Genomic DNA, 27,144 nt, shown 5'->3' with positions numbered 1-27,144 from the left:
CACTGGTTAAATTTTTCTCACTGTCAGGAAATTTCTTCTTATTTGTAGGTTGCTTCTCTCCTTGATTAGTTTTCATCCGTTGCTTCTTGTCCTGCCTTCAGGGGCTTTGGAAAATAGATTGACCCCTTCTTCCTTGTGGCAACCCCTCAGATATTGGAACACTGCTGCCATGTCAACCCCTACTGCTTCTTTTCACTAGAACTAGAATCATCTTTGCTTCTTCATTTTCACAAATATAAAATGCGCCCATTAACTCAAAACTGGCAACTCTAAGTTAAAACAAGAGGCTGTCATACAGAGGTACACAGAGGCTGTTTTGCAGAGATTCTGCAAAATGGAAGAGTAGTCACTGAAAAATGACCCCTTTCCAACCTCAGTCCTATTTTTGTTCACACAGAGACCATCACTAGAGTTCAGATGGTTTCAGTCCAGCTGGCAGCCTGCCTGCCATATGCAGTCTATCTCACTGCGAACCTCTTATTTCTATTTTTAAATAAGATGAACTAGAATACAAAGAGTAAACCCTCCTTCCTTCTAGCACTGATGATGTTACCTAGTTTGGTGATGAAACGTCTGCAAGAAAACCGCCAAGCTCAGAGAGCACCGAGGATCCCAAAGAACAGACAATGTTGTGATCCACTTTCTCTCAGCATAGGCAAAATAATAACTTTGTGCGTTAGACACGTTTTGTGAGAAGGGGCCAGTTGTAAACTGTGCAACCTCTGCATAAAATGGCCACCTATCAGGTGAGGGGAAAAAAAATGCACCGGGGGTTCTTCACCATGCAGTGTGCCGAAGACTGCAGTGGACAGAACTATATTTATTTATTGAGAAAATGATGTTCAGGTTTCTGTTTAGGACAGAGAACATCCTGCGTTGGTGTCGGCGTTAGAATAAGATGCATTTCATTAGCAAAAAGACATGCGTTTGGTTTAAAAGAAGAAAATGCACGAATGTTACGGGTAGCGGCTTACTTCACAAGATGAAGTTAAGTTTGAAGGAATAGCATCATAATCAAAGAGTTTCATGGTTTTATTGGCTCTGATCCCCTTTCAGCCTTTGGGGAGCCATTGTTTTACAAAAGCCGTTTTCTGCCATTCCTGCTTTTCCTTTGCATAATTTAGATCAATACTGACATGCAGTGGCCAGTTCAGTCTGCCAAAATATACTGATTTTCTTCCTTTGGTCTCTTTTTAGCCGTCGGAGCCTCAGAACGGATCCATCAGAATAAGAGAGTTGGAAGGGACCTTGGAGGTCATCTAGTCCAAACCTCTGCTCAAGCAGGAGACTCTATACCAGCGGTTCTCAACCTATGGGTCGCGACCCCATTTGGGGTCGATCGACCATTTCACGGGGGTCGCCAAGCAAGGCTGTCCGCCATTTTTCCCCCCTTTTCCAGCGGGTGCCTTATCTCCCTTGAGCTGGGCCAGCTGGTGGTCGGCCTGCTCCGTCTCTGCCGCTTGCCAGCTACGCCTCGGCCGGCGCAGGGGGCGGAACCACGCATGCATGGTGCTCCCGGGCAGGGAAAGTCCTCGACTTACGACCGGTTGGGTAGTCCTCGACTTACGACCGGTTTAGTCCTCGACTTACGACCGGTTGGGAGTCGTGGCATTAAAAAGGTTGAGAACCACTGTTCTATACCATTTCAGACAAATGGCTGTCCAGTCTCTTCTTTGAAAGCTTCCAGTGTTGGAGCGCTCACAACTTCTGGAGGCAAGTCGTTCCACTGATTCATTGTTCTCACTTTTAGGAAATTTCTCCTTAGTTCTCGGTTGCTTCTCTCCTAGACGAAGATGCTGCTATCTTCGTCTAGGAGAGCTTTGAATTTAAAGAGCAGAAGCTACAAAAGCTATCATGTTTGCCTCGTGCACACAAAGAAAATTTGGAAATAAAAGAGTTAGGGTTACGTTCAAGTTCTCACGAAGGGGGAAGTCCATCCCAGCCCTAGAATTCTATGTCCTCTACAGCAGGGGTCCCCAACCCCCGGTCTGTGGACCGGTACCGGGCTGCAGCATGCCAGCAACCGGTCTGCACAAACAAGCACAGCCCCATCCGTGGGATGCAGGCAGCACACAAAACCACACCCCTTCCGGTCCGTGGAAAAACCTCTCTCCACGGAACCGGTCCCTGGTGCCCACAAAAGGTTGGGGACCTCTGCTCTACAGGTTGGAAAAGGTATATCTCTCTAATATGGGGGGGGGGAAGAGTGTCATACAGGTAGTTCTCAACTTACAACCACATTTGAGCCCAGCGTTTCTGTTGCTAAGTGAGATAGTTGTGGGTTTTGCTCCGTTTTGCAATCTTCCTTGCCACAGTTCTTAAGTGAATCGCTGCAGCAGTTGAGTTAGTGACACGGTCGTTAAGTGGCTTCCCCCCATCGACTTTTCTGGTCAAGAAGATTGCAAAAGGGGATCAGGTGACCCCGGGACATGGCGACCGTCATAAATATGAGACGGTTGCCTAGCGTCTGAATTTTGATCATGTGACCGTGGGGCTGCTACAAAGGGTAGTAAATGTGAAAAAGGGTCGTACGTCCCTTTTTTCAGTGCCGTTGTAACATCAAATGGTCACTAAATGAACTGTTGGAAGTGGAGAATCTGTTATTAGGGATTGAGATTTAATAGTTGTGGTTTTACACAGTGGCATAAATGCCTATTCTATCTATTTTTTTCTTGGCCAGACCACCCCGTTGCAAGTACGTTTGTTAACTGAAGGCCTTTTTAACTCTTAATTTAGTCTATCCTTGTTTTTAACTCCTTTTATTGAGATATAAAATTTTTAGGGTTATGTTTTTAATAATACACCTCCGCGGAAACGTTCTAAAAGTGAGATGGGCAGGATCTACCCCGGATAAACAAAATCATACCATATTTTAAATTGCCCTGTATTCAACGCTTTTAACTAGCTACTCATTATCCCTCGCCTTATATTTTTTTACAAACTCCCTACCATAAATGGAGTTAAAACGTTTAACTTACCATGTAACTTTTCTCAGCGGGCAGGACAAATCATTACAAATTGATTTCAAAGTCTCAATGGCCTTTGAAGCGATTAAAAAAAAATCATTCAGACAAACAACGAGGGCTTGATTATATCTTCCTTTTAGGAAAAGAAAGCATGTGAATCCATTGTAAAATCAATGTTTCCCTTCCTTGAATGGCCAAAAACTGTGGAAGACATTGAGATTTTCCAGGCTTCATTCTACCCATTAAAAAAAAACAAAACCCTGCATTCTCTTACCCTTTGTATAAAATATAGTAGCTGTAAAAAAAAAAAAAGCGCTTATTTTTGCAAAATCTTTTGAGAAGAGTAATTACTTTAATCGTCCAGATTCTTACAAAGCCTTCCACAGCAAGCTGGTTAAATTGGCAGGTTAGGCCTTCGATTTTTTTTTTATTGTCCTCACTATTATTACAAGGCACTGAAATCAGACATTTCTTTATAGTAGCTTTTTCAATGTTTTTATGACAGAAAAGCCAAAATGGATTTTTTTGAAAGGGGGGGAGGAAATACCGGGTAAATTTAATCTCTTCTTTTGATCAAAATAATTGGGTTTATAGATTGATCACAGGAATTATACAATTCCAGCTAATTTTGGATCCATTGACATATTTGTTATGAGGGCATCACTCTATAAACAGCTTTTCAGACCTCCGAAACGAAAAGTATCATAAAATCGGTGAGGTCAGGAAGGCAACAACAGCCTTCGGGGAAGTTTGCTGCTAAAAGGGAACTTTTTAATTTAAAAATTTTTTTTTAAGTAAAAACGAGAGGATTGGAGGATGACACACACCACTTGAATTCCAGCCCACGAAAACATCTGAATAAGCAACGCACACAAGGATTTACGACCCGTTGAGAAAACTATTTTTTATTTAGAAAAAAGATTACACTGGTAGAATTTCAGATAAAAAAATTGTTTGTTTGTTTTTTTTTTTTAAAAAGGTCATTGTGAAACTTTTTTTTAAATTTTTTTATTTTTTTTGGACTAAAGTCCACCGATACAAAGTTCCTGTAGCTGTAATATTGAAACCTAATTGGTCTGAATTTTTTTTTTTTTCCGGAAGCAAGTAGTCCCCAATTTCTTTAAAAACATTATGACAAACGTAAAGAGCATCGTGAGGAACAACAGAGCATGGGGTAGTCCTCTGTTTCCCTTCTTCTCTCTCTCTCTCTCTCTCTCTCTTTTTTTAAACAAGTCACGGTTGTGCACATAATATACAAATACTTCCTTAGCATTGCTTGAAAACAGTGCCCCCCCTCGGTTTTAATTATCAATATTAAAAACAATAAATAAAAACTGGATTTTTTCTTTTAAATGAGGTAAAATCCAAACGTTCAATAACTGTTTATTTGTCATTGTGGTTTTTGTTTTTTTTCCCAAACACCTAAAATAACGCATTTCCAATTGGAGGAAAAATAAAAAATAAAAATGGCTAAACGGAGGAAGTATTTTGATAACCTAAAGTAAGAACTCTGTACATATGAAAAACCTCATTTGCACGATGGCAACTGTTGGCAGCACACTGTGCTAAAAAATATGGAACAGGTAAACACTTCCAGCCAGTACTGAAAATAAATGTTTAAGAAACTTAAGCGACGAGTTAAAATTACACTAATGTACAACTCAACCATCAACACCTTCAGCAACGGGAGAGAAATAAAGCAGAGAGGTGAATAATTTAAGGAGATGGAGACAGGTCCACTTCATTCACAATCTTGTGTGCAATCAAAATTCGCGTCTGGAAAGTTCATGTCTCGTCACAGCTCACCATCTTCTTGTCTGAACCTCACCCTAAAAGGGAGAGAAGTGCAATTACTAAGATATGTTTCACGAAAGAAGCAGAAGCTGAAACGAGCTTAAGTTATGAGAATGGTCCACCACTGATCCAATTCATTCAATAAAGTACAGTTAATGGGCAGCTGAAGGGTAGTAGGAGAAGAGACAGAGCCTGGGGGCGAAGTCAAGAGAGGACTTAGCCTAGAATCGCTACGTGCCCACAAATGCTCCAAGTCCAGTTCCCCCTTGAATTCTGTTGACTCTTATCTAGAGTCAATTTAGTGATGACTGCTAGTTGATTAGATTCTTGTGTGTAGGCTTCACATATGATCCTGATTCTTCACATCTGACATGAAGTGAATTTAGCCCAGGATGGAATTTACGTGTAGCTACAAATTGTACTTTGGAGATCAACTCTAGTTTCTTCGTCTGGATTCTCGTTGTTCATTCCCTACAGATATTTGGCTAACATCTGCTTCAACACTTTAACCCAAGGTGGTGCAAGTAGTCCTCGACTTACGCCTGGTCACTTAGTGACCATCCAAAGTTGCAACAGATCTCTCCAAAAGGGATTTACAACCTGGTTCTGAAGTTCTAAGGGCCAGGCCCATCCCCCTAGAGTCACACGACTGTATTGGAGGGGTCCTTGGTGCTTTCTGAGTTTGCCTGTTGTCTTGCAGATGTTTCAGGACCCAAACTAGGTAACTGATGATGTTACCTACTTTTGGGTCATGAAACTTCTGCAAGAAAACAACCAAGCCCAGAGATCACCAAGATCCTTTCAACTCTGAGCTACAAATGTTCTCTTTTATTGATGACTGTACTTATTGCAGTGTCACATGGCCACATAACCGATTTTACATTTTTGGCTGAAAACGGGCATTTACTTTCGGTTTCTGGCCCAAAAAAAAAAAAAAAAAAAAGCCTCATAGCAAACAATGGGTTCATTGAATGACTGCCGCAAAACCAAAGGGTTGTAAAAGTGGGTTGTTCACGTCTTGACCCATTTTAGGTCTGCCATGACTCACATCCATAATGGGAATGCTCCAATTTGGCATTTCTGCATTTAGAGCAGGGGTTGTCCAGCCTTGGCCGTTAGGATGACCCTGGACAGGATATAATTATGGGATTATGGATTATCCAAAATACGGAAACCCTAAATTTACCTTTTGATTTAAATACAAGACTGTTATACCATCATCTCAGGGCCCATCCGCACCACCTCACAGAGAAACTCCAATTTTATGAATAGGGAACATTCCTGTAGGCCTCACCTAACTTATATGGAACGGTCAATTCCCTCAAAGTCATTCTCAACAGGAATGAGGTGGCGAGTACCTGCTTCCATCTCCAATGAGAAGTCAAAACAAATTATGCTCACCTTGGTCAGAGCAGTGCTCATTATCTATGCTTGTCTGAAGATTTATGGGTGGATCTACTGTTAAGGAAATCATTTTTTGAAAAGAATTTCTTAGAAAACCAGATAAACCAATGTGAACGCTAGCACAGCGAAAGGATATTGTTTTTTTTCTTCTTTGTTCCCAGTACTATCCCGTTTTTCTTTCTTCTCTGGTTTTTCTTTATCGTGCCTGGACTCCTAGACAAAAATAGATAAGGGGGGGGGGTGGATAAATATGACTTAAACACATCATACTTTAGCAATATGAATCAGGGAATACTGTGGGGGTTTCTTTTGATGTAAACTAGTGAATTCGTTCTTCCGAAAGAAAGCTCTATATTTTTGCATTCCTCTTCTCTCGTTCAATAAAGCCTAACCTATTAATGGTGTTCTGGTTAACAAAGTCTGGTCCAGGAAAGAAAAATAAGCTTCAAAAGGTACCGAAAGTCCGATAACGCAACCTAATCAAATGAAGCGAGATTATGGTTACCATCAACCCAGAAAAATCAACCATCGCCTTACCTTTTTGCTTCCAGAAGAGCTTTTCTCCACCTTTTCAACTTTGATGGAATCTCCTTTCTCCTTGCTCGAGGATTTTGACTTGTTCTTCTCTTTCTCCTTCTCATTGGAACGAGGGGGAGAGTCAGAAGGACTTTCACTCTTATTGTGTTTGGAGGAACCAGCTAGACAGGGCAAACAAATAAGCTGTCAGTAAGCCATCCAAGGAGCCAACAAGGCATTAACTATCAAGGAGAGAAGAAGCAGGAGAGAGAGCATACTTGTTCCGTTTTCCTCTTTCCGACGCTTGGTTGAATCTTGGGGAACGTCGCGGTCATTATTCGAATGATCCTAGATGGGTGCAACATCGAGACAAGGTTTCTTTTAGAAACACGAGTTTGTAAATATTAAGGCTTAAAAGCTGTGGTCTTCTTTTAATGAGAAGCTTCTAGACAGTTGCTCAAAGCCATTTTTATTAGAAAGGCTGGAGATAATGTGTTATCTTAGTACTCGGTGTCATGAATATGCAGAAATCACAAACCCTTTTTCGGTCTTTCCTTTCCTTTTCATCTTTCTTTTCTCTCTCTCGGGACCTTTCCCTCGATTTGTCCAAATCTTTCTTGTCTACTTCGCTCTCTTTACTTTTGGACAATGCTGGAGTGGAGTGGTTAATGTGGTGCTGTTAAATCAGAGCAATATCAAAAAATTACTACATCACGTCCAAGGCAATTCAATCAATCTTGCACCCAAATGCTGGCATGTATGTGTGTGTGTGTATTTTCGTAGATTTTCACGGGTACAGGTATACAGGTCTTGGCGTATTCGGGTCTTTTCCCATGTAAGATTGAGAGTATCTTGGCGACGTTTCGACGAGGTCCCACTCGTCATCTTCAGGCTGGGGGTCTTCGGCATCGTGCTTGTGCGAGTAAAGTGTGATCGGAGCTGCCGTCTCTCTATAAATATTGGTGGGGGTGTGTGGGGTGCTGGCTTTGTTGCTGTAGGTGGGTTGGTTGGCTGTGTTGGAGTTATTGTTTGCGGATTGTTCGGCAAAAGACTAATGGGCACACAGCCAGCACCTCAGCTACTCAGGATGTTACAAAACAGCCGAACAATCCGCAAACAATAACTCCAACACAGCCAACCAACCCACCTACAGCAACAAAGCCAGCACCCCCCACATCCCCACCAATATTTATAGAGAGACGGCAGCTCCGATCACACTTTGCTCGCACAAGCACGAAGCCGAAGACCCCAGCCTGAAGATGACGAGTGGGACCTCGTCGAAACGTCGCCAAGATACTCTCAATCTTACACGGGAAAAGACCCAAATACGCCAAGACCTGCATATATATATATATCTCGAATAGATGTTTCATATCATGGAAATATATTGAACCATCACAAACCGCAACCAGAAGTTCATATATATATATTTTGCCATGAAAATAAAATCACCTCTCAAAACAGCACTGAGTTTGCTGTGAAGGCAGCTTAAATTTCATAGGTCTGTAGTAAGAGAAAAACGGGGTCGAAAAGAGGCATTTGGTCATGTTCCAAATATTGGTTGCCGAGTTATTTAAACTGGCAGGTGGCATCAGTTCATTTGGGCTGATCTTGAAAAAGCTAATCAGGGTTAAACCTGGTTAATATTGGGACAGGAACTGTGAGCCACTTTTCCTTTGTTTCAAGAAAATGCCGTGCATGTGTGCATGCAGTTTACCAGGGAGAGAGAATTTAGCTTATTTTAAAAGAATGGGACAGCCACATGTCCGAGGAAGGCAATTTTGGGGGAAATTTATACCGTCGTAAGTATGAGTCGGCTGCCAAGTGCATGAATTTTGATCACGTCACCCTGGGGATGCTGCAACAGTTGTAGGTGAGAAAAACGGTCATTTTTTTTTCAGTGCCATTGTATCTTTGAATGGTCACTATATGAAGAGTTGTAAGGCGAGGACTATCTGTAATAGTCTTCTTCAAAAGGGACCACCAAGTGTCTGGAACAGACTGTGAAAAGCTGCAACAGAGCAAGAGAACAAAACGCTGCCTTGCCACAACCGTACGCAACTGACAACCTTGCCGAGCTCTGCTGTTGTGCTCCTTTACCAAAACCTTTCGACATCATCATCATCATCATCCTCACCACCGCAAAAGCAATTTAAAAAATAATAATAAAATAAAAAATAAAATCGGAAGCTGAAGGGCGAAAGACTCAAACCTTAACTGTGGAGTCCTTGAGTTCGCTGAGATTGTCCTGCAGAAAATGAATGGAGATGACAGGTAAGCTGAGAGGGTTCCCAGAAACCACTGGAGCGTGGGAAATCTGGGGGCAGAATCTCAAAACAACAAACAAAACAAAACAAAACAAAACAAACTTCCCCTCCGGGAATAAAAAGAGCGTTAATACTTTTTAAAGACAATTGTATGCATACAAACCTAGGCTAATTACATCAATCAAATGAGCTACTGAGCAGATGTGCTCTTAACTTAAGTTTTCTTTTTCTTTTTTTTTAAAATGACATTGCCTCCCCCACTATCTTTCTTTGCCAAAACTTTATTGTACAAGTTATAGTTCTAGTCTAATTATTGGGGGGAAATTGCAATTTAAGTATTAATCAGGTGGCATTATTCCCCTGCACGTTTCCTATCCTATTCTCTCAAAAGCCAACATAAAAACTGATGTGAGGGCTGTGCTTCCCGCCACCGTGGCATCACTGAGCTGGCTGTCATTACCACTCGCTCCCTGAAATGCAAAGCACCACCAGCCCAAGAATCAAGGTTTGTTTTAGAACAGGGATAGGCAACCTTGGCTCTTTTATGTCTCGTGGACTTCAACTCCCAGAATTCCTCAGCCAGCCATGCTGGTTCAGGAATTCTGGGAGTTGAAGTCCCAGAACCACGGTGCAAGGGCCCTGCTCTAGCTAGTCTCCACTCCAAGCCAACTTCTTAAAAGAGCTTGTCTTTTTTCTTTTCTTTTTTTTAAATTTAATTTTCTTTAAATGTTGGCAAGTCAGAGTGACATCCCCACACACGGCCCAGTGCGCGGACATAAGGGATCGGTTAAACTTACAGTTGGCACGCTTCAACCGTACTGCAAACTCAAAAGAATCCATGAGCATGGGCGGTTTGGGAAATAAAAAGGAAATAAAACACGGAGCAAGGAATCGCTACCCTGAGTCTTCAAAGGAGGCTGCAGCCCCGGGGTTTAGGGCCGGGCTGGGCTGGGCTGTGCTCGGCTGCTGGGGTTTTTTCGCTTGTTGAGTGGAGAGTTGGGCTGCCACATCTGGATTATGCAGAGCGCAGAGCTCAACAGAGTGGGAAACTCAGTGGAATATAAACAAACCTCGCAAGGAGGGTGGCCCACGGGCTGCCTGAACATACACAACTACAGGAGAGCTGATCACCAAGGAGACTTTTTTTTTAAAAAAAAAACAGGACTCAAAGACTTCTCTTGGTTCAGTAGGAAGACGCTCAATAAACAGCCTGATGAATGTAGCAGACGCCTCCACGTTCCCGGTTTCCGCCGTGAAATTCTTCAAGGCTTAACAGATCGATTCTTCCCGATCAATCAAGGCAGGAACAAAAAAGACAGAAAGAACACCACCCTCACGCTTCGCCCGGCGTGCTGAGATTCGCTTGCTTGTAGCTACCACTGCACTCCAAAAAATATATAAATATCTGACTGCTTTAAAAAAAAACGGCGTAGGCACTTCTGGCTTGTTTGCACTTTTTAAAAAAAAAAAATACAAAAAAAAATGTAACAACCATCTGGATATTTCCATACTCTATTTACAACGCTTCGTGCTAGGTCCTTGAAGTTTTAATTTCTTTCTTTCTTTTTTATTTCCTCTAATACAAAAAAAGAGGTTTCCGTTTTATTTACTTTTGAAAATAATAATAATAATAATAGTAGTAGTAAAAAAGAGTCCGCCAACCAATCAAAAGGAATGCATTTTTTTGTTTTTCTAAATGCATCGGGGAAAAAAAAAAATAACAACCACCTCCAAAGGCTTCAAAACTCGGCACCAAACTTGAAGGAAGGAAGGAAGGAAAGTCGAGACTGGCATTCCACGTAAGACGAGAGCCTAGAAAATGGGCGTTGCCTTCCTCAGGACATACTAACCTTTACACTTGAGGAATGTGACGGAGAAGAATGGGTATCTATTTTGCGACGTTTTTGTTCTGGAAAAACAAAAGGGGGGAGGGACACAGAGACAGAAGTCGGGGGGTTAAACCTTTCAAGTGAATGGAGTCTCCGTATTGGAGAGTCTACAGAAGCCAGGAGGCCCAATTTCTTGGCACATCAACCCCTGCTTAGCTTGCTGACTGGCCAACTAATTGAGGCCGCCTTCCCAAAATGGATGAAGCCCAGACAGGGATCAAGGCAACGGGTTACAAACCCGGAGACGGGGAGTTCTAGTCCTGCCAGGCATGAAAACCCGCTGGGTGACTTTGGGCCTATCACCAGGAGTTGGTGAAATCTAGTTCCACCTTAGGCATGAAAGCTGGCTGGGAGACTTTGGGCCAATCACCAGGAGATGGAGAGTTCTAGTCCCGCCTTAGGCATGAAAGCTGGCTAACTTTGGGCCAATCACCAGGAAACGGTGAGTTCCAGTCCCACCTTAGGCATGAAAGCTGGCTGAGTACCTTTGGGCCAATCACCAGGAGGCGGTGAGTTCTAGTCCCACCTTAGGCATGAAAGCTGGCTGGGAGACTTTGGGCCAATCACCAGGAGACGGTGAGTTCCAGTCCCACCTTAGGCATGAAAGCTGGCTGAGTACCTTTGGGCCAATCACCAGGAGACGGTGAGTTCTAGTCCCACCTTAGGCATGAAAGCTGGCTGGGAAACTTTGCGCCAATCACCAGGAGACGGTGAGTTCCAGTCCCACCTTAGCCATGAAAGCCGGCTGGGTGACTTTGGGCCTATCACCAGGAGATGGTGAAATCTAGTTCCACTTTAGGCATGAAAGCTGTCTGGGAGACTTTGGGCCAATCACCAGGAGACGGTGAGTTCTAGTCCCGCCTTAGGCATGAAAGCTGTCTGGGTAACTTTGGGCCAATCACCAGGAGACGGTGAGTTCTAATCCCGCCTTAGGCATGAAAGCTGTCTGGGAGACTTTGGGCCAATCACCAGGAGACGGTGAGTTCTAGTCCCGGCCTTAGGCATGGAAACCCGCTGGATGACTTTGGACTTCCCATGGAACTCCTTTCAGCTGCTGCAACAGCAGCGAGTAAGGAATCACCTCTGTCCAGTGGCAATGTTCTTTTGCTAAGAAAATTAAAAGCTGGCCCAAACAAAATAGGGTGTAAACCTACCCCTTTCGGAATCTGAAGTTTCTGACCGGGGAACAGGTGACTTCAAGGACCCAGCAAGTGGAATCTTCTCTCCTCCTCCTCCTCCTCCTCCACCACTTCCTCCTCCTCCTCCTCCTCTAATGATTTCCTTGGATTTCATCATCTCCTTGGCCACTTCTCTCTCTCTTGATGGCTCCTTCTCTCTTTCCTTGTCCGCCATTGATTTGGACTCGGTGTTGGACACAATAATCTTGGATTTTTCCTCTTTGGATGATTTTTCTTCTCGCTTGATTTTCTCCTTCTCTTTGTCAGTCTTGGGTGTCTTCTCCTTGGCCTCTCTCGCTTTCTCTTCCTTGTTCGCCCTCTCTTCCTTTGGCTTATCCTTCCCGTCTTTTCCCAGTAATTTAGCTTCAGGAGTGCCAGCTGGAATTTTCTCTTTCTTCTCCTTCTCTTTTTCCTTCCCGCATTTCTCTTTGTCCTCTTTCTCTTTGACAAGTTTGCTGCGCCCGAGACAAGGAAGTGAGGGGTTAGCATCGGAACAGTTTAAACCGTCGCCCTTAGCAGTATCTGTACAAGTTAAGTCCCTGACTTACGGCCATTTATTTAGCAATCATTTGAAGTTACGGCGGCTCTGAAAAAGGGAACTGGTCCTCACGCTTATGACCATCAGAGCATCTCCCACGGTCATGGGATCACGACTGGGATGACTTGGCAACCGGCATGTATTTATGATGGTTGGGGCATCCTGGGGGTCACGTGACCGCCGCTTGCGATCTTCCCAGCAAGCAAAATCAATGGGGGAAGATTGGATTTGCCTAAAGAGGGCAGCAAAACAGCCACAGAATTGGGCGCAGTCACGTGATGGCTTCCTTAATGACTGTGTCGCTTAGCGGCGGGAGTTCAGATCTCAACTGTGGGCCGTATGTCAAGGACTACCTGTATCGTTCTGCTGAAAATGAATGATTAGCAATTGTGGCTTGGGGACCCAATAGGAGAGTTCCCACCAGAGATAGTTGACTAATTAAAACTTAATTTCACCTTCTCCCCCCCACATTCCCTGTGTCCGGCTCCTTCCTTTGCCATCTTGTGTTAATGATTTTTAACCTGCTCTGCTATCGTACGAGGGCGATTCGGGAATAAACCTCCGTTTGGTTATCAACAGATCCTCGCAGATATAGAACTTTTATTATACACATTAGAAAACTACAACGTGACATGACTTTTCAACATCATTGCCATCCAAATTGAGGCACTTTTCGTAACATCTTACAATTCCTTATTGGTCGCTCGGCACCAAATCTGGGCTATGGGTGTGTGTATGTATGTGTGTGATCAAAAATATCCCAACGGAACTGCTTCAAAAGTCCTTGGTGCATCTACCTGTGTGCGGACAAGCGTTACCGCGAACCAACGCCACACCGGAAGTCAGCCTGCCCTGATGCTTGTTATGGACAGCTTGTCTGAGTTTTCGTTAACGTTTCACAGTAGACTTCTGAATGGATGGTCAAACCACGCTCCATGAACTTCACTAGCAGGACTCCTTTGGCATCTTCACATTTGGTGGGATTTTCTACGGTACCACTTCCGGCGTGGTGTTGGTTCACGATAATGCTCGCCCTCACACCGCTAGACGCCCCCAAGAACTTTTGAAGCAGTTCCGATGGGATGTTTTTAATCACCCCACCCCATATAGCCCAGATTTGGCGCCGAGCGACGACTGCTAAGGCATTTCAANATAACCAAATGGAGGTTTGTTTCTGAACTGCTCTCGTAATAATTGATGATTTGAATGTTTGTTTTAAATGTTTTTATGTTGTAAGTCGCCCAGAGGGGTTGGTCGGAAGATGGGCAGCAAATAAATTTCATAATAAACGAACAAACTTAAGCCAAAAGAGATGCAAACTCGAAGAGTTTCTGCCAGACAGGTCCTCTTCCTCTGGCATTTATTAGCACAACTAACGAGAAGCGATTTTATTTCTTTGGCACGGGCTTAGTGCTGAGGACATGGCATGGGCTCGTTCACAGGCCTTCCCAATCTGCAAAGGGCTGCTGTGGTGAGCACCACTTCTTCAGAGGATGCCAAGGCAGAGGTGAAATTGTTCTTCCCATCACCCAGCAGCGGGAAGCATCAGTAAAAGATTTATCTCTTTTTCCCAGGGCTGTTTCTATCCCCAGCAGCCCAACGCCTCCTCCCCCGCCAGGAGGTTCTGCGTTCAAAAGATACCAAGGCAGACCGGCCCTCACCTGCTGTTTCCGTTGCTCGCAATCACTTTGGGTGTCGCGTTGGCAGCTTTGTTGACCACTTTAACCGCACCCTGAGACTTCTCCTTCAACTTATCTGGTTTAAAAAAAAAAAAAAAGGGAAGAAATTACGAACATCGATTAAGTGACAGTTGTAAACATTTCGAGAGGGACAACACTTTGTTAGCCTCCTTCTAAATCTCCTTTTGTGTACTGGGCAATCTGCAAAGATCAAGGAGGTGAGTTGTGGGCTGATTTTTTGGGGGGAGGGGGAGAGGAATGGGGGGGGAATGAAAAAGGACATCATGGACGTACTGAAAATAAACTCTGCAAAATGTTATTCAAGCCACAGCTTGGTGCATAGAGAATGATTATTTGGGCTTCTTTAATTCATCAAAAGTTAAATCCCGTGTTGAGTTAGGCATAAGTCATTCCAAATCCATCCTTATTTTAACGATGGCAGCAAACCCACCTGTCTCCTCAGCAGTGCCTTCTTCCAATTTAGCTGTGTTTATCGTGAGCGGAGGCAGCCCGGCTCCCCCTGGCCCGTTTTGCACCATGGTGGGTACAGCGTTCCGGGTGGGAAGGTCCTTCTGATGGAAATCGTTTTCAGGAACCATTTTTCTACTTTTCAGTTGCCCAGAATAGCTGAAAGCCGCACAAAGGGTTAAATATGGGCAGAACACACAGGCCGAAAAGCAAAAGAAAAAGAGATACACACACACACACACACACACACTCACACTCGAAAACACTACTGCTCAGGAAAGAAAAAGGTAGGGATTTTCACTACAGTCATAGGTGCCGTCTTTTGACCAATGCTTGGTTTGATACAACTGTGTGTGTTTATGTATGTGTGTGTCTAGTTTTGCAGAATTGTTCTCTTAAGCCTCCAGCGACTGCTTAATCCCTTATTGTCAAAGTTGCCCAAAATATATATTTTTTGGCCTGCTCTAAACTGCCATTTAAACAGAAACACGGAAGTCGCCTTAAAGACGAAAGAAAAACTCCGTGTTTTCACGATGGTGTTTATACAGGTGGTCCTCGATTTACGACAATTGAGGTTGCTAAGGGAGACATTGATGAAGGGAATTTTGCCCCATTTTACGAATGGCATTAGTCATTCTAACAAGTGGCCTAAAGGACAAACGGGAAGCAAAACCGACTCCTTTTCCAAAGAGACCATCAATTTCAGCCTTTCCTCTCCTGTTTGTGGCTTTGACAAGAACTTTATCAGAATAGCTCTTTTATTGGCTTTTTTTCCTCTGCCCTCCCAGACCCTTTTTCCTCTCATGTCATTCTTGGAAAACCTCAATTCTGTTCTATTACTAATCTTGATAAGCGCACCTGAGCGTTTGTTTAATCAAGACAGACTGCAAATTTAAAGGGGTTGAACTTTTAACGGTGTGATCCTTTTTTCCATTTATCTTTCCTCGGTCAATTTGATTTCAACCAGAGGATACGCAATATAAACTTTGAAAGATTTTACCTTAAGAGAAAGAGATTTGGGGGCTGGTTAATCCAAGACCTTTCCTTATGTACATATAAACCATTTTATAATTAAAAAAAAAAACAACTCATACCAACACCCCCACACCCCCTTGTCCTCTGCATGACTGACAATACAGTTTTTTTTTTAGCATCAGGCAAAACCCAAACACAGATCAAAAGCTGATCTAAAAAAAAATAGCGCTTCTGCAGCGTTAGGGCGTCTTTTTGATGACCCAATTTAAATTTCGTTTCTTTTGAGAGGGAATGATTTTGTTACCCCATTGCTAACGCATATAGATCGGGTCTCTTTTCTTTCTCTTCCTCGTAAATCTTACGGACTCTTCTTTCCAAGGCCTGGCCCAGATTCACCACCTTTGGATACCACGGTAAAATTTTGGTCAGCACGATAAGGATGTTTCTGATATGGGTATATTCCCCGGTTTCCAGACAGTGTACAGACGCCTGGAGGGAAAAACAAACAAACAGAACAATAACATCTGACACAAGACGTTCCTTACCACAGTTCAGGCAGGGGTCAACGTCATTCCTGAATTACCTTGGTTAACTTATAATGCCACTTGTGCACCACGTGTCGGAAATTTTCGTAGTCTAACTGGTCCGCTTTGTTCACGGCGTCATAACCGCTGGATCGTAACACAGTGATGAAGCCGGGATAGTTACCACATTCCTGCATGGAAACAATGAGAAAGAAATGTAGGACGGTCTTCGACCAATGTTAAAATTCTCTCCACTGACTCCTGATTCCTTTCTAAATGTATGGAAATGAAGACTCAAATCAGCCGGCCCAGAGGTTAAATCACGGCAACTTGGACCAAAAGTTTATTAAAAGTGAGACGTTTCGTTCCTCAACCGAGTTAACTTCATTGGTCAAAAATTCAAAAAGAAAATTTTGGGTACTCAGCGTGTTGTTGGAATGTACCAAATCCTACCACACTGACAATGGGGGGGGGGGTTTCTCCCCCAAATTAAAAGCAATATGTAAATGAAGACACAATCATCCAGGCCAAAAATAACTAAAAAGGTTTTAAATCATGGCAACTGGACCAAAGTTTGTTAAAAACTCCTGCAACCCAGTGGTTTCTCTGCAACTTCCTTCCTTAAACACATCAGGCACCTGCGTATTTCAAACATTACCTTTTCGTATGTGCTTTTATCGCTGTGCCACTGGGTTACGGTATCCAACATGCAGCACAGAAATCTACCGTACCGACTAGCTTCATTTTCTGTGCAGCTGGCTACTGTATAGATGATATCGGAGAATACCTAGAAGAAATTCGTGCATAAAAGAAAAAACGTTATGGTTAAAGAAAGAGGTTTCAATATTCCTAACTTTTCAATAGTCTCCTTCCTTCCTTCCTTCCGACTTCAGATATGGAGCTGCCGGTCCATGAGAATCAAGGTCTCTCGAAAGCTGCTTACTGAGAACTAAAGACATTCTCTCATAACAAGTATCTAACACTTAATTGGATAATGTGACCTGGATGATTCGAGGGAAGGGAACTTTCTAGCCTTTTAATATACTGATTTCGGCGCCAGTTAACTAGAGCTGGTTTTCCTTTCACCTGTGCCGAAATCATGTGCTCAATAAAGTTTTGCATTAGAGAGTGGATCGTCTCAGCTCTGCTTGCTTCGTTGGGCTCAGTCAGTCGGAACCCCGACGAGAGTATTTTTTTCTTCTTCTTCCTTGACAGAAAGGGCTTTTCAATGATTCTAAGGGAATCGGAAGCCAAACCTAGGAGTGACTTATTTATTTATTTATTTATTTATTTATTTTGATTTATATCCCGCCCTTCTCCCAACGGGACTCTTACTCTGTCATAACAAAGCAGTGTGGAAAAATTGGGCGTTTTCTGTTGATGCACCAGTTCTACAAAGCGGGCACAGTAAACGGCATCGATGGCGGAGAAGATACAGCGAGGAAATATACACAGCTGCAGAAACTTGGTTATGGTCTCATTTTTCGTCGACTCTTTAAAAAAAAAAATGGAGAAAAGAGGGAGGAAACGGTTATTGTTACGCACCGTGAGTCTATAATGGTGTTTCTCAGCCTGGGCCGTTTTTAAAGATGTTTGGATTTCAGCTCCCAGAATTCCAGAGCCCAGTGCTCTGGCTGGAAAATTCTGGGAGTTGCTGACATTTTAAAATGGCCAAGCTTGAGAAAAGAACACTGCAGCAAGGAGCACCACCCCGCACCGCTTACTCGCAAGAAGCCAATTGTCTTTTTCAAGCTTCAGCCTTTGCAACACCCTTTCGACATGATCCAACTGCTTTTTTTCCTCTTCGAGAAGTTTATCCTGAAGGGCTGTGCAGCGTTCTTTTTCTTTCTTCTTCTTATTGAGAGGCTAGGAGAGGGGAAAAAAATCCACTGCATTTGAATTATGGTTAAAGAAATGGAAAGGTTTGGGATATAAATGAAGATTAGTTTAAGAGGGATGAGCCCCTAAAGCAGTGATGGCGAACCTTTTAGAGACCAAGTGCTCAAACTGCAACCCAAAACCCACTTATGCATTGTTGAGTGCCGGGTAGATGTGGCCCATTGGGTGGGCGTGGCCAATTGGGTGGGCGTGGGTGCAGTGGTAACGGCAGACTGGGTGGGACTATAAAGTTCAATCAATCAATTCCAACTTTGCAAGATCTTTTTTTTTTCCTGCAAGAAGTTGAAATTGACTGGTTGAGCCTTTTTTTTTTTTTTTTGCACACGGCAGCGGAGGCCTAAAGCAACGACGCGTGTGCCCACAGAGAGGCCTCTGAGTGCCGCCTCTGGCACCCGTGCCATAGGTTCGCCACCACTGCCCTAAAGTAATATAGTATGCCTTCTATCCTTTTTATTTTGTGTTTGGGGTTTTTTTGGGGGGGGGCATGAGAAATATAAAAATGTTGGGATGGTTTATATAAAAGAAATGTTTTCTCTGTTTTGTCTTTTTTTTTTTTGGCTCTTATTTTCTTTTAAGGTATGAGAAATGTAAAAATGTGATGGCTTGTATGAGAAAAAAAGATTTAAATACTTAAGTGTAACCAATTTTGAGAAAATCTTAACCAGTAAAAATGTTTTGAATACTGCGGGGAAAACAAATTTAAATAAGAATGTAAACAGGATTTACGATGAAGCAATCAAGATGATCGATGAAAAGAAGCGTTATACTGATGTGATTATTTGCAGCAACGTGAGAAAAATATTTATATTCAACTGTCCTTTATTTAAATAAGAACTGTATTAATTTAAGGTTGGCTAAGGAAAATATTATTGGAAGAAGAGCAAATCAAGTAAAGTTATTATATGGACTATAGAATTATAGAAATTGTTATTGTTTTTTTAAATACTAACCCAGACAGCATGATGTTTACCAAATATTAAGGTGCATGTTTTAAATCAATAAAACATATTTTTTTAAAAAACCCACTGCATTCACAACCTAGCCTGCCTTGCCAAGCGAACTGCCCATCTTGAAGGCGTTTCTCCAAAAGTCAACTGTCAATTGAAACAATTCACTTAACAAAAGTGGCAAACTCCACTTAACCAACGTCTTCGCTTAACCACAGACATTTTGGGCTCAATGGCAATTGTAAGCTGAGGACTACGTGTATTTTCACAGTCTTAAGTATTTGGGAAAGACAAGAATTCCCGAGACCGTTTCAACTGGATACGTACCATGTCTGGATTGTCCTCAATGGCTTTCATTTGGACTTTGAGTTTGTTGACTTCCCGCTCGTAGCTGCCACGGGGCACCGCAAGGTCGTACATCGTCAGCGACCAGAAGGTGGCGTAGAACTGGGGACTGATATCATCCCAGACCTTCGGAAGGTGCAAGGAGATCACCGCGTCGTGAACGGGGGCCATCACCAGCTCGCAGGACGTGATGTACTTGTGGACTTTCTGCTGCTGCTTATTCCCCTTTTCTGCTTTCTTCAATTCATCGTACTTTGACTGGTCAGGAAAAAATATATACAATCTCTTCTGTGAAATCTACTGCATTTAAGCAAAACATAGAAGGCCTAAGACTAGGGGTGTCCAACTCTGGCAATTTTAAGACTTGTAAACTTCAACTCCCAGAATGCCCCAGCCAGCATGGCTGACATAATCCCCATCTGATATAAACCAGAGTTCTGAGCAAGCGTGTCCAACTTTGGCAGCTTTAGGATTTGTGGACTTCAACTCCCAGAATGCCCCAGCCAGCATGGCTGACATAATCCCCATCTGATATAATCGATAAAAAGGATTCTGCGCATGGGAAACGTGTACTCACCGAAATGTGGTGCGCGTACATAGGTCTTGAAAGGAAGAAAGCCGCATCGTGAGGAGTGTGAAATTCGTTACAGAGGACGTCGATAGAAGGCACTCGCTTAATATAATCATCTGTGCTCAAATTGGATGCCAGAAATCCACCAAATTGTACCAAAGTATCGTGGCACTAAGAGAGAAAAACACAAAGGTATAAGGCAGGAGTCTTCAAACTTGGCCCTTTTTATGACTTGTGGACTTCAACTCCCAGAATTCCTCAGCCAGGCACGCTGCCAGTTGCCAAGGTGGAGAGAAGGAGGGAACAACGCAGGCAGGCTCAACTACTCGGGAGGAGAGCATCCCGCCCCTCTCCACAAGGCACACCTGGAGACTGAGACTTAAGGAGACGCTGCGGGGAGAAGCATTTGTCGGGAACAAACGCTGATTCCTTGGAGTTTTGTGTGGTGTTGTTGCTGATCTCTTGTTCTGTGTTGTGATTTCTGCTTGGAAACCCAGAAACTCTGACCATTGGACTGGCTGACAACGTTGCTTGGATGTTTAAAGAACTTGGACTGTATTTTGGATCCCTTCTGAAACTGCTCAGGCAAGCTTGTATTTCCACAGACTCGTTAGATTTTAGACGTATGTGTCATTCCTTGTTATCTCCGTGGCCTTGAGTAAATTACTCTTCTAATCAGACTGTGTGTGAAACTACTTGCAGCCAGAGGCGGCTGAAGGTGTGTGTGTCTTCCTTTGTTTTGAAGCTTGCCTGAAACAAGCTTTTGGGAGCATTTGGGGAACATTTGGAGCAATTAAAGCACAGTTTGGATTGCCAGCTGACTGCATTGCCTCGGTGCTGTGCCCTGGGCCATCACATGCAGCAGGCAAATCCAGCCTTCTGGTATCCGTCTGCCTGTGGAGGTATTTTTAAACATTTTAAGGTCATTAAAAAAAACACGTGATTCTTTTCTGCTTGCCTGATCGTACAGCTTCCCCACCAGCTTCAAATGTTTCTCCCCTCCTTCTTGAAAGATCACGCCGTTGCGTTGTTGCGCCATGAGAAGGCACAGCGGAAGGGCGAGATCGTGGTCCAAAAGGGCATCTTTTAACCTCTGAGAAGATTTCTTCGTGTTTCTGATCTGGCCAAAATATCCTCCCTGAGCAAAAGGAACAACAACAACAAAAAAACAAAAGCAAAAACAAAGTTAAGAAACCCAGCTGAGAAACTTTCCTGCCCAATCACTGCAACTCGAAATTCAAAGAACAAACTTCTAATAAGCTTTAGCCGCCACCGGGTTTGTTGCTTCCTGGCACACTTGAAAATAATCTGTCATTTTGTGCAAATGGGAGGTGAAATATCCTGCGATTTAGTGGCTGCATTTTTCATCCCCCGTATTCTGCTTTCCCTTCAAAAAACCTGCAACACACACCTCTGCCTTCAGCTGCTCCCCGCCAGTCATGGCTTCCAGCTGTTCCATGGTCATTTCTTCGGTGATTTCAATTCCCGCCATTTTTTGTACCACTTCTTTCAAAATGAGGAGGTCAAAACTACAGGGAAAAAAAAAAAGGATAAGGAGGAAAAAATAAAGCCAAACCAAGACCTGGGATTGCATGGAGATGAAACTGATTTTACAGTAGAGTGTATATTAGCCCTGATCGTATCAGGACCCTCCCAGAATACTTTCGGAAATTGTTTGTGTCTGTCTCTGTCTGCTGTCTATTTATCTATCTATCTATCTATCTATCTATCTATCTATCTATCTATCTATCTATCTATCTATCTATCTATCTATCTATCTATCTATCTATCTATCTATCTATCTACCTACCTACCTACCTACCTACCTACCTACCTACCTACCTACCTACCCATCCATCCAGAACAGCCATGGTGGTGCAGTGATTAGAATGCAGTATTGCAGGCTAATTCTGCACAAAGTCTGGAGTTGACTCAGCCTTTCATCCTTCTGAAGTAGGTAAAAATGAGGACCCAAATTGTAGGGGGAACTATGCTGGCTCTGTAAACCACTTAGAGAGGGCTGTAAAGCACTGTGAAGCAGTATATAAGTCTGCTATTTCTGTCTGTCTGTCTATCTTATCTGCTATCTCCATCCATCCATCCTATCTAATTTAAAAATTGTCTGTCTCCCACATAGGATGACTCTGGTCAGTTTATAAATAGAAATCGCAGCAAGATGGGCAGCAAATTTAATAAATAATAATAAGTGCTTTAACTCTGAAGCACAAGCTGCTTTTCTCCACTTAGATGCAAAATGAGGGTAGCTACTGCAAAGACAAGCCCTAGCTAAACCACGTTGGGGGATAGGTGGAGGCAGAGGGGACTACATGCACTCCACAGATGTTACAATATGATTTTATTTAAAAAAATGCAATTTGACCTGCCCTGCTTAAGTCTCCCAATCCAGAGCTGGAAGGCAGTCAAAGAACCCCATCTGCTCAGCCACCCACGCATCCATGCTTTGAGATAATAAACCGAGCAGATTTAGTCCTGTGTTTAACAGGATGGCTGTGAAAACAAAGACAGCTGCATTCCACTCACCTTTTCCCCGCCTTGAGTTGATTTGCCACATACTGAAGGAGTCCGGCGAGTTCTATCGGGTATTTTCGAAAAACAGCACCACAAAAACTCGCTAAGCCTAAAAGGAAACAGGGGGAAAAGAAATAGATCAGGGTAACGACCTAACAACACAGTCCTGACCTCGGTAAGCCAGAAATTAATACTTTTGCTACCCGTGTTATGTAGTTCCCAAATATTCCAGCAGATGAGTTAGAGATTGGATGTGTGTGGAAAGCATGGTAGCTTTTGTTTAAGATGGCATTTTTCATTGTTTTGTAAACCCCTCTGTGCACTTCAAGACTGCTGTGGAAATAAAGATGAGCTGCCTCCAGTCATTTTAATTGGACAAAATGTACAAAAGACAAATTACTTACTTTGGAGCCAACTGGAGATTGTTGTGTCGTCGTGCTTCATCCTCTCCTTCTCGGGATTGGCCAATGCTTCAATTATGCAATCTTGGATGACGTTGAGGAAGAATTCCACTGAGTTGTTAATGTTAGCATTAAAAGATGTTACAGGGTGCTGACATCTGAGATAGTCTGGTGCAACAGAATATTTGTAGTCTCTGGTCCTCTCTCGATTGTTTGCTTGCAGATGTTTTCATTACCCAGTTATGTAACTTCATCAAGTTTTTCATCAGCCACAGCACTGATATTACCAAGTTGGGTAATCAAACGTCTGCGAGAAAACAACCGAGGACCTCAGTTTCAATCCTTAAGACAAGGAATCAAAAGGTGTGCTGTTACATGTCTTAGTAAATACCACACTAAGAAAGGAAATATTTTCCTAGCCCCCCCATCACCACCCAATGCTGTTAATTCTTAAAACAAAGTAGGAAAAAAAATCCCTCGCTCTTAAGGAGTTTCTTTGGGAAAAGCTGCAGTTTTATGATGGGGTGGATTGTTTGATTGTATAACTGAGGCTTAATTCTATTGAACAATTATACTAACGGCATCCTTAGGTAAAATTTAAAATCTGCACCACAGGGCCAAAAGGAGAAGAATTCTTACCGCCTTCGAAAGGTGCAAGAAAAAAATGCTTTAAATAACGGAGCGAACGAAACTTAATCTATAAGTCACGGTGTAAAGAGATCAAACTTCCGAGTCTGAATTCAATATGGCAAGAACTACTAGCCCTAAAGGGTGAGCAAGGGATCAACCAGAAATCACTCGTGAGGAACAACGGAGGCAGCAGAAATGTAAAACCCGATTAAATCACACTTCTAGGAAACTGGCAAAGGATACAAGCCAAAACATCATAGTTTAGTGAAGTGAGGTATTTCAATGAATCAACCACTGGCGTTATTAAGTTATCGTATTTCTGTATCTGGGACAAAATCTGAAAAAGAGTAAAGTGAAACGTTTCAAGGTACATCTCCATATTGATGAGTGTTTCACACGCTTACGTTTCTTCGTTTCTGTGATTTGCAGATAATCCTCGGGTTATAACTACTCATTCATTGACTACTCAAAGTTAGGAAGGAACTGAATGAGGGAGATTTAGGATTGGTTCCCAAGAGTTTCGGCGATGGTCCTGTCCCTGTGATCACACAATTGTGATCCAGGCAGTCGGTGCCTGGCTTGCGGTAACATTACAGTGAGACAGTCATGTGATCATGACTTCGAATATCTGCCGGTTTCCCATAAGCAAAGTTAATGGGGCAGCCAGCAGGAAGGCAAAAGTTGTTTTGGCCACTTTTTTGCTCATTTACACTCCGTACCACCGCCCTGTGGCACTGGTGCACACACACACACACACACACACACACACACACACACACAGAGAGAGAGAGAGAGAGAGAGAGAGACAGAGACAGAGACAGAGACATGCAACTTATAGCTCTTGCTAGCCTGCTTGCCTTGGACTTCTGCCTTCTCATGCTTAATGACTTGTGCAGTCCTGGGGTTACAATGGCAACCAGGATTGCTGGTATAGCCGACACTAAGCAATGCGACCCCATGAGGTTGTGCTTTATGACCAAATCAATTAGTGACAAAAGTTCCTGTCCCAATCTCCACTTGTAACCTGAGGACTACAATCTCTTCTCACTCAAACATTTCCTTTCATTTACCCATTAACAGTCAAGTTGCAGTGCATTCATAAGACTATTTATTGTAAAATTTTGATAAACAGGTGCTCTTTGCACTCGCTTTGCTTTAAACTACGCAGCTTCAAGCACATTTGCTGGGACAATAGATACGTATCGCAACTTATCTTGCCACGTACATAGTCAAATAAAATGGTTGGGTTGCTGTGACTCAGTTTCCCAATTTGTCTTCCAGAAGGCTTTACGTTCTCCTTCGTTAAACGCCTGTAAGAGAATAGCGTACTTTAGTTCCTTTCTTCTGCAGCTTTCTCTGCTAATTACACAGCAATTTAATTTACTCTCCTGTGAATAAAGTCTAAGATTGTCCTCTCAAAATCCTGAGGAAAGCTGCGTATATGGTCATATTTCATATATAATGAATATTAATTGTCCTGAACTTAAGAGTGTAAATCAAAGTACTTGTGAGACGCCACGTATGGATTTTTTTTTTTAATCCAGGAAAAAAAAATTAACCAAGTTTTAAGTCATCCCTTATTTTGTTATTTAAGCTGGCATTATTTAAACAACAGTTCTGGAGTTTCTACAGGAAGTTTTGCTCAATGTTATACCTCAGGAAATATAAGCGTGGCACTCTTGTCAGATAATTTAGTCAGCAGTCCTACATGTCTTATGAATAATCTCCCCTGAATAAAATAGGATTTGCTTCTATCTAAGTATGCAAAAGAATGGAGATGTTCAAAACTAACTTTCTGAGAACACCAAGAAGTGCTTTGGGGCTAAGAAATTAACTTTTGCAAAACTGAACAATGACCAGGGCAGCATGACTTGGAGGACTAGTAGAATGTTCTGGACTTCTCCAGAACAGTCCATGCTAGACTTCTCTAGAACATTCTAACACGCTAGACATTCCATGCTAGACTGTTCCAGGGCATTCCATTCTGGAGCGTCTGGTTTTGCACATACTTAATAGGAATGCTTATTCAAACTAATATTTAACTTACTTCATGATATATTTGGCTCTGTCAATTATCTGAGCTTTAACTTTTACTAGCAATGGATGACTATTATAGGTTTCGTTCTTCCACTGGCCGTAGAGACGATACCTAGTACAGGAGAAAGGAGGGAGAAAGGAAGCCATTGACGTAGTGTTCCAAAGGCACTGCAATATTGGATTTAAAACATTCTAGGTAATTACTCACCGGTGCTGGTATGGAAATGTTTTAAACATCCCCCAGAGTTCCTCGGACATACATGCATTACAGTCCATCAGGGAAAGAGAAGGAAGCAAAACCTGGTCGGTGATACTCAGCAGACAGCTGAATAATATCTCCTGGCGAACAGGGAAGAGAAGGGGAAAACCAAAATATTAATAAGTTGGGTCCTCTTTTTAATTTGCTCCGTTTGATTATTTTTTTACAACTTTTATCAGGCACGTCTTTCCAATAAGACTCATTGCTGTTTACACATCAGTGGTTAGAAAAATCCCAACTCAGTATTTCAAATCATGAAAACGAGAGAAAAATAGAGACGATTGCTGAGTTGGTGACATTTGTACGACATCTCCTTCCCAACTTGGTTCCCTCTGCAAAGAAGAACCCGAGGGAGCCGTTGCCATCAAGTCCACCAGATTAGAGGTCCCCCTCTCAAAATAGGACAAAACTGTAATGAATTGGAGCTTCTTAGTCAAGAGAAATTTGCAGCTAGCAAACCCTGGGCTTAATCTGAGCCTATAAGAAAGGCTGAGTGACAAAGAATTGAGGCCTTTGAACTCTGGTGCTGGAGAAAACTCCTGCGAGTCCCCTGGACTGCAAGGCGATCCAACCGGTCAGTCCTAGAGGAGATCAACCCCGACTGCTCTTTAGAAGGCCAGATCCTGAAGTGGAAACTCAAGTACTTTGGCCACCTAATGAGAAGGAAGGACTCCCTGGAGAAGAGCCTGATGCTGGGAAAGATGGAGGGCAAGAGAAGAAGGGGACGACAGAGAAGGAGGTGGCTGGATGGAGTCCTTGAAGCAGGAGGCGTGAGCTTAAATGGACTCCAGAAGATGGCAGAGGACAGGAAGGCCTGCAGGAACGTGGTCCATGGGGTCGCGATGGGTCGGACACGACTTCGCAATTAACAACAACAACAACAAAGAAATAACTTTTGGTATTTTGAAAATGCTAATAATGAAACGGGGTTTATAAGCATCCTCAAGTAGTCATGTAGACAATGAAAACTAATTTTAAGGAGGTACACGGGGAAAGTGAAGGAATGTATGCACGGTATCCTGAAGCCATCGGCATTTTTCATCTTCTCCCTTCCCTAAAAACAATTTATTCCACAGTCGTGCAACCTCTCATTTGCTGGAACATTCTTTTTGCAATTCCATAAATGGAAATGGATTCATTACACAAGCACTGGGCTTCTACCCTGGACTAGAGAGGCTGTAAAATAGTATTTGTTAAGAGACTGTGCATCGTTACTCAGAAGACAACTAGAATGGCAGGCGATAAAGAGTCAGCCCCATGGGGTGTTGCTTGTACAATGCCTATGTCAGCCAACAATGAGTCAGTGTAGCTGGATAGCTGATTGTTAG

The 27,144-nt window shown here is 42.9% G+C and overlaps 1 protein-coding gene across 1 annotated transcript in view; it reads right to left on the bottom strand.

The window, feature by feature from the left end:
- Positions 1–3,953: 3,953 nt before the first annotated feature.
- THOC2 (THO complex 2) overlaps positions 3,954–27,144 on the bottom strand; it is a 47,673-nt gene continuing 24,482 nt past the window's right edge. The window contains exons 14-39 of the mRNA XM_015826778.1: positions 25,766–25,896; positions 25,568–25,669; positions 24,746–24,830; positions 23,764–23,857; positions 22,894–22,974; positions 22,502–22,598; positions 21,372–21,489; positions 20,919–21,098; positions 19,967–20,131; positions 19,372–19,647; positions 17,923–18,064; positions 17,534–17,691; positions 16,857–16,985; positions 16,258–16,389; positions 15,979–16,163; positions 14,683–14,858; positions 14,214–14,307; positions 11,991–12,469; positions 10,798–10,856; positions 8,893–8,928; positions 7,219–7,356; positions 6,959–7,028; positions 6,702–6,862; positions 6,301–6,377; positions 6,162–6,209; positions 3,954–4,795 (exon numbers count right to left, since the gene is read on the bottom strand). Of these exons, the coding sequence (XP_015682264.1) occupies positions 6,182–6,209; positions 6,301–6,377; positions 6,702–6,862; positions 6,959–7,028; positions 7,219–7,356; positions 8,893–8,928; positions 10,798–10,856; positions 11,991–12,469; positions 14,214–14,307; positions 14,683–14,858; positions 15,979–16,163; positions 16,258–16,389; positions 16,857–16,985; positions 17,534–17,691; positions 17,923–18,064; positions 19,372–19,647; positions 19,967–20,131; positions 20,919–21,098; positions 21,372–21,489; positions 22,502–22,598; positions 22,894–22,974; positions 23,764–23,857; positions 24,746–24,830; positions 25,568–25,669; positions 25,766–25,896 (3,393 nt within the window). The 3' untranslated portion in view covers positions 3,954–4,795; positions 6,162–6,181. The remainder of the gene's footprint in view (positions 4,796–6,161; positions 6,210–6,300; positions 6,378–6,701; positions 6,863–6,958; positions 7,029–7,218; positions 7,357–8,892; positions 8,929–10,797; positions 10,857–11,990; positions 12,470–14,213; positions 14,308–14,682; positions 14,859–15,978; positions 16,164–16,257; positions 16,390–16,856; positions 16,986–17,533; positions 17,692–17,922; positions 18,065–19,371; positions 19,648–19,966; positions 20,132–20,918; positions 21,099–21,371; positions 21,490–22,501; positions 22,599–22,893; positions 22,975–23,763; positions 23,858–24,745; positions 24,831–25,567; positions 25,670–25,765; positions 25,897–27,144) is intronic.

Source organism: Protobothrops mucrosquamatus, unplaced genomic scaffold (genome assembly GCF_001527695.2).
Source record: "Protobothrops mucrosquamatus isolate PMUCROS unplaced genomic scaffold, P.Mucros_1.0 scaffold3296, whole genome shotgun sequence".
Classification (NCBI taxonomy): Eukaryota; Metazoa; Chordata; class Lepidosauria; order Squamata; family Viperidae; genus Protobothrops; species Protobothrops mucrosquamatus.
The sequence above is the reverse complement of the archived record's forward strand: the minus strand, read 5'-3'. Positions and strand labels throughout refer to the sequence as shown.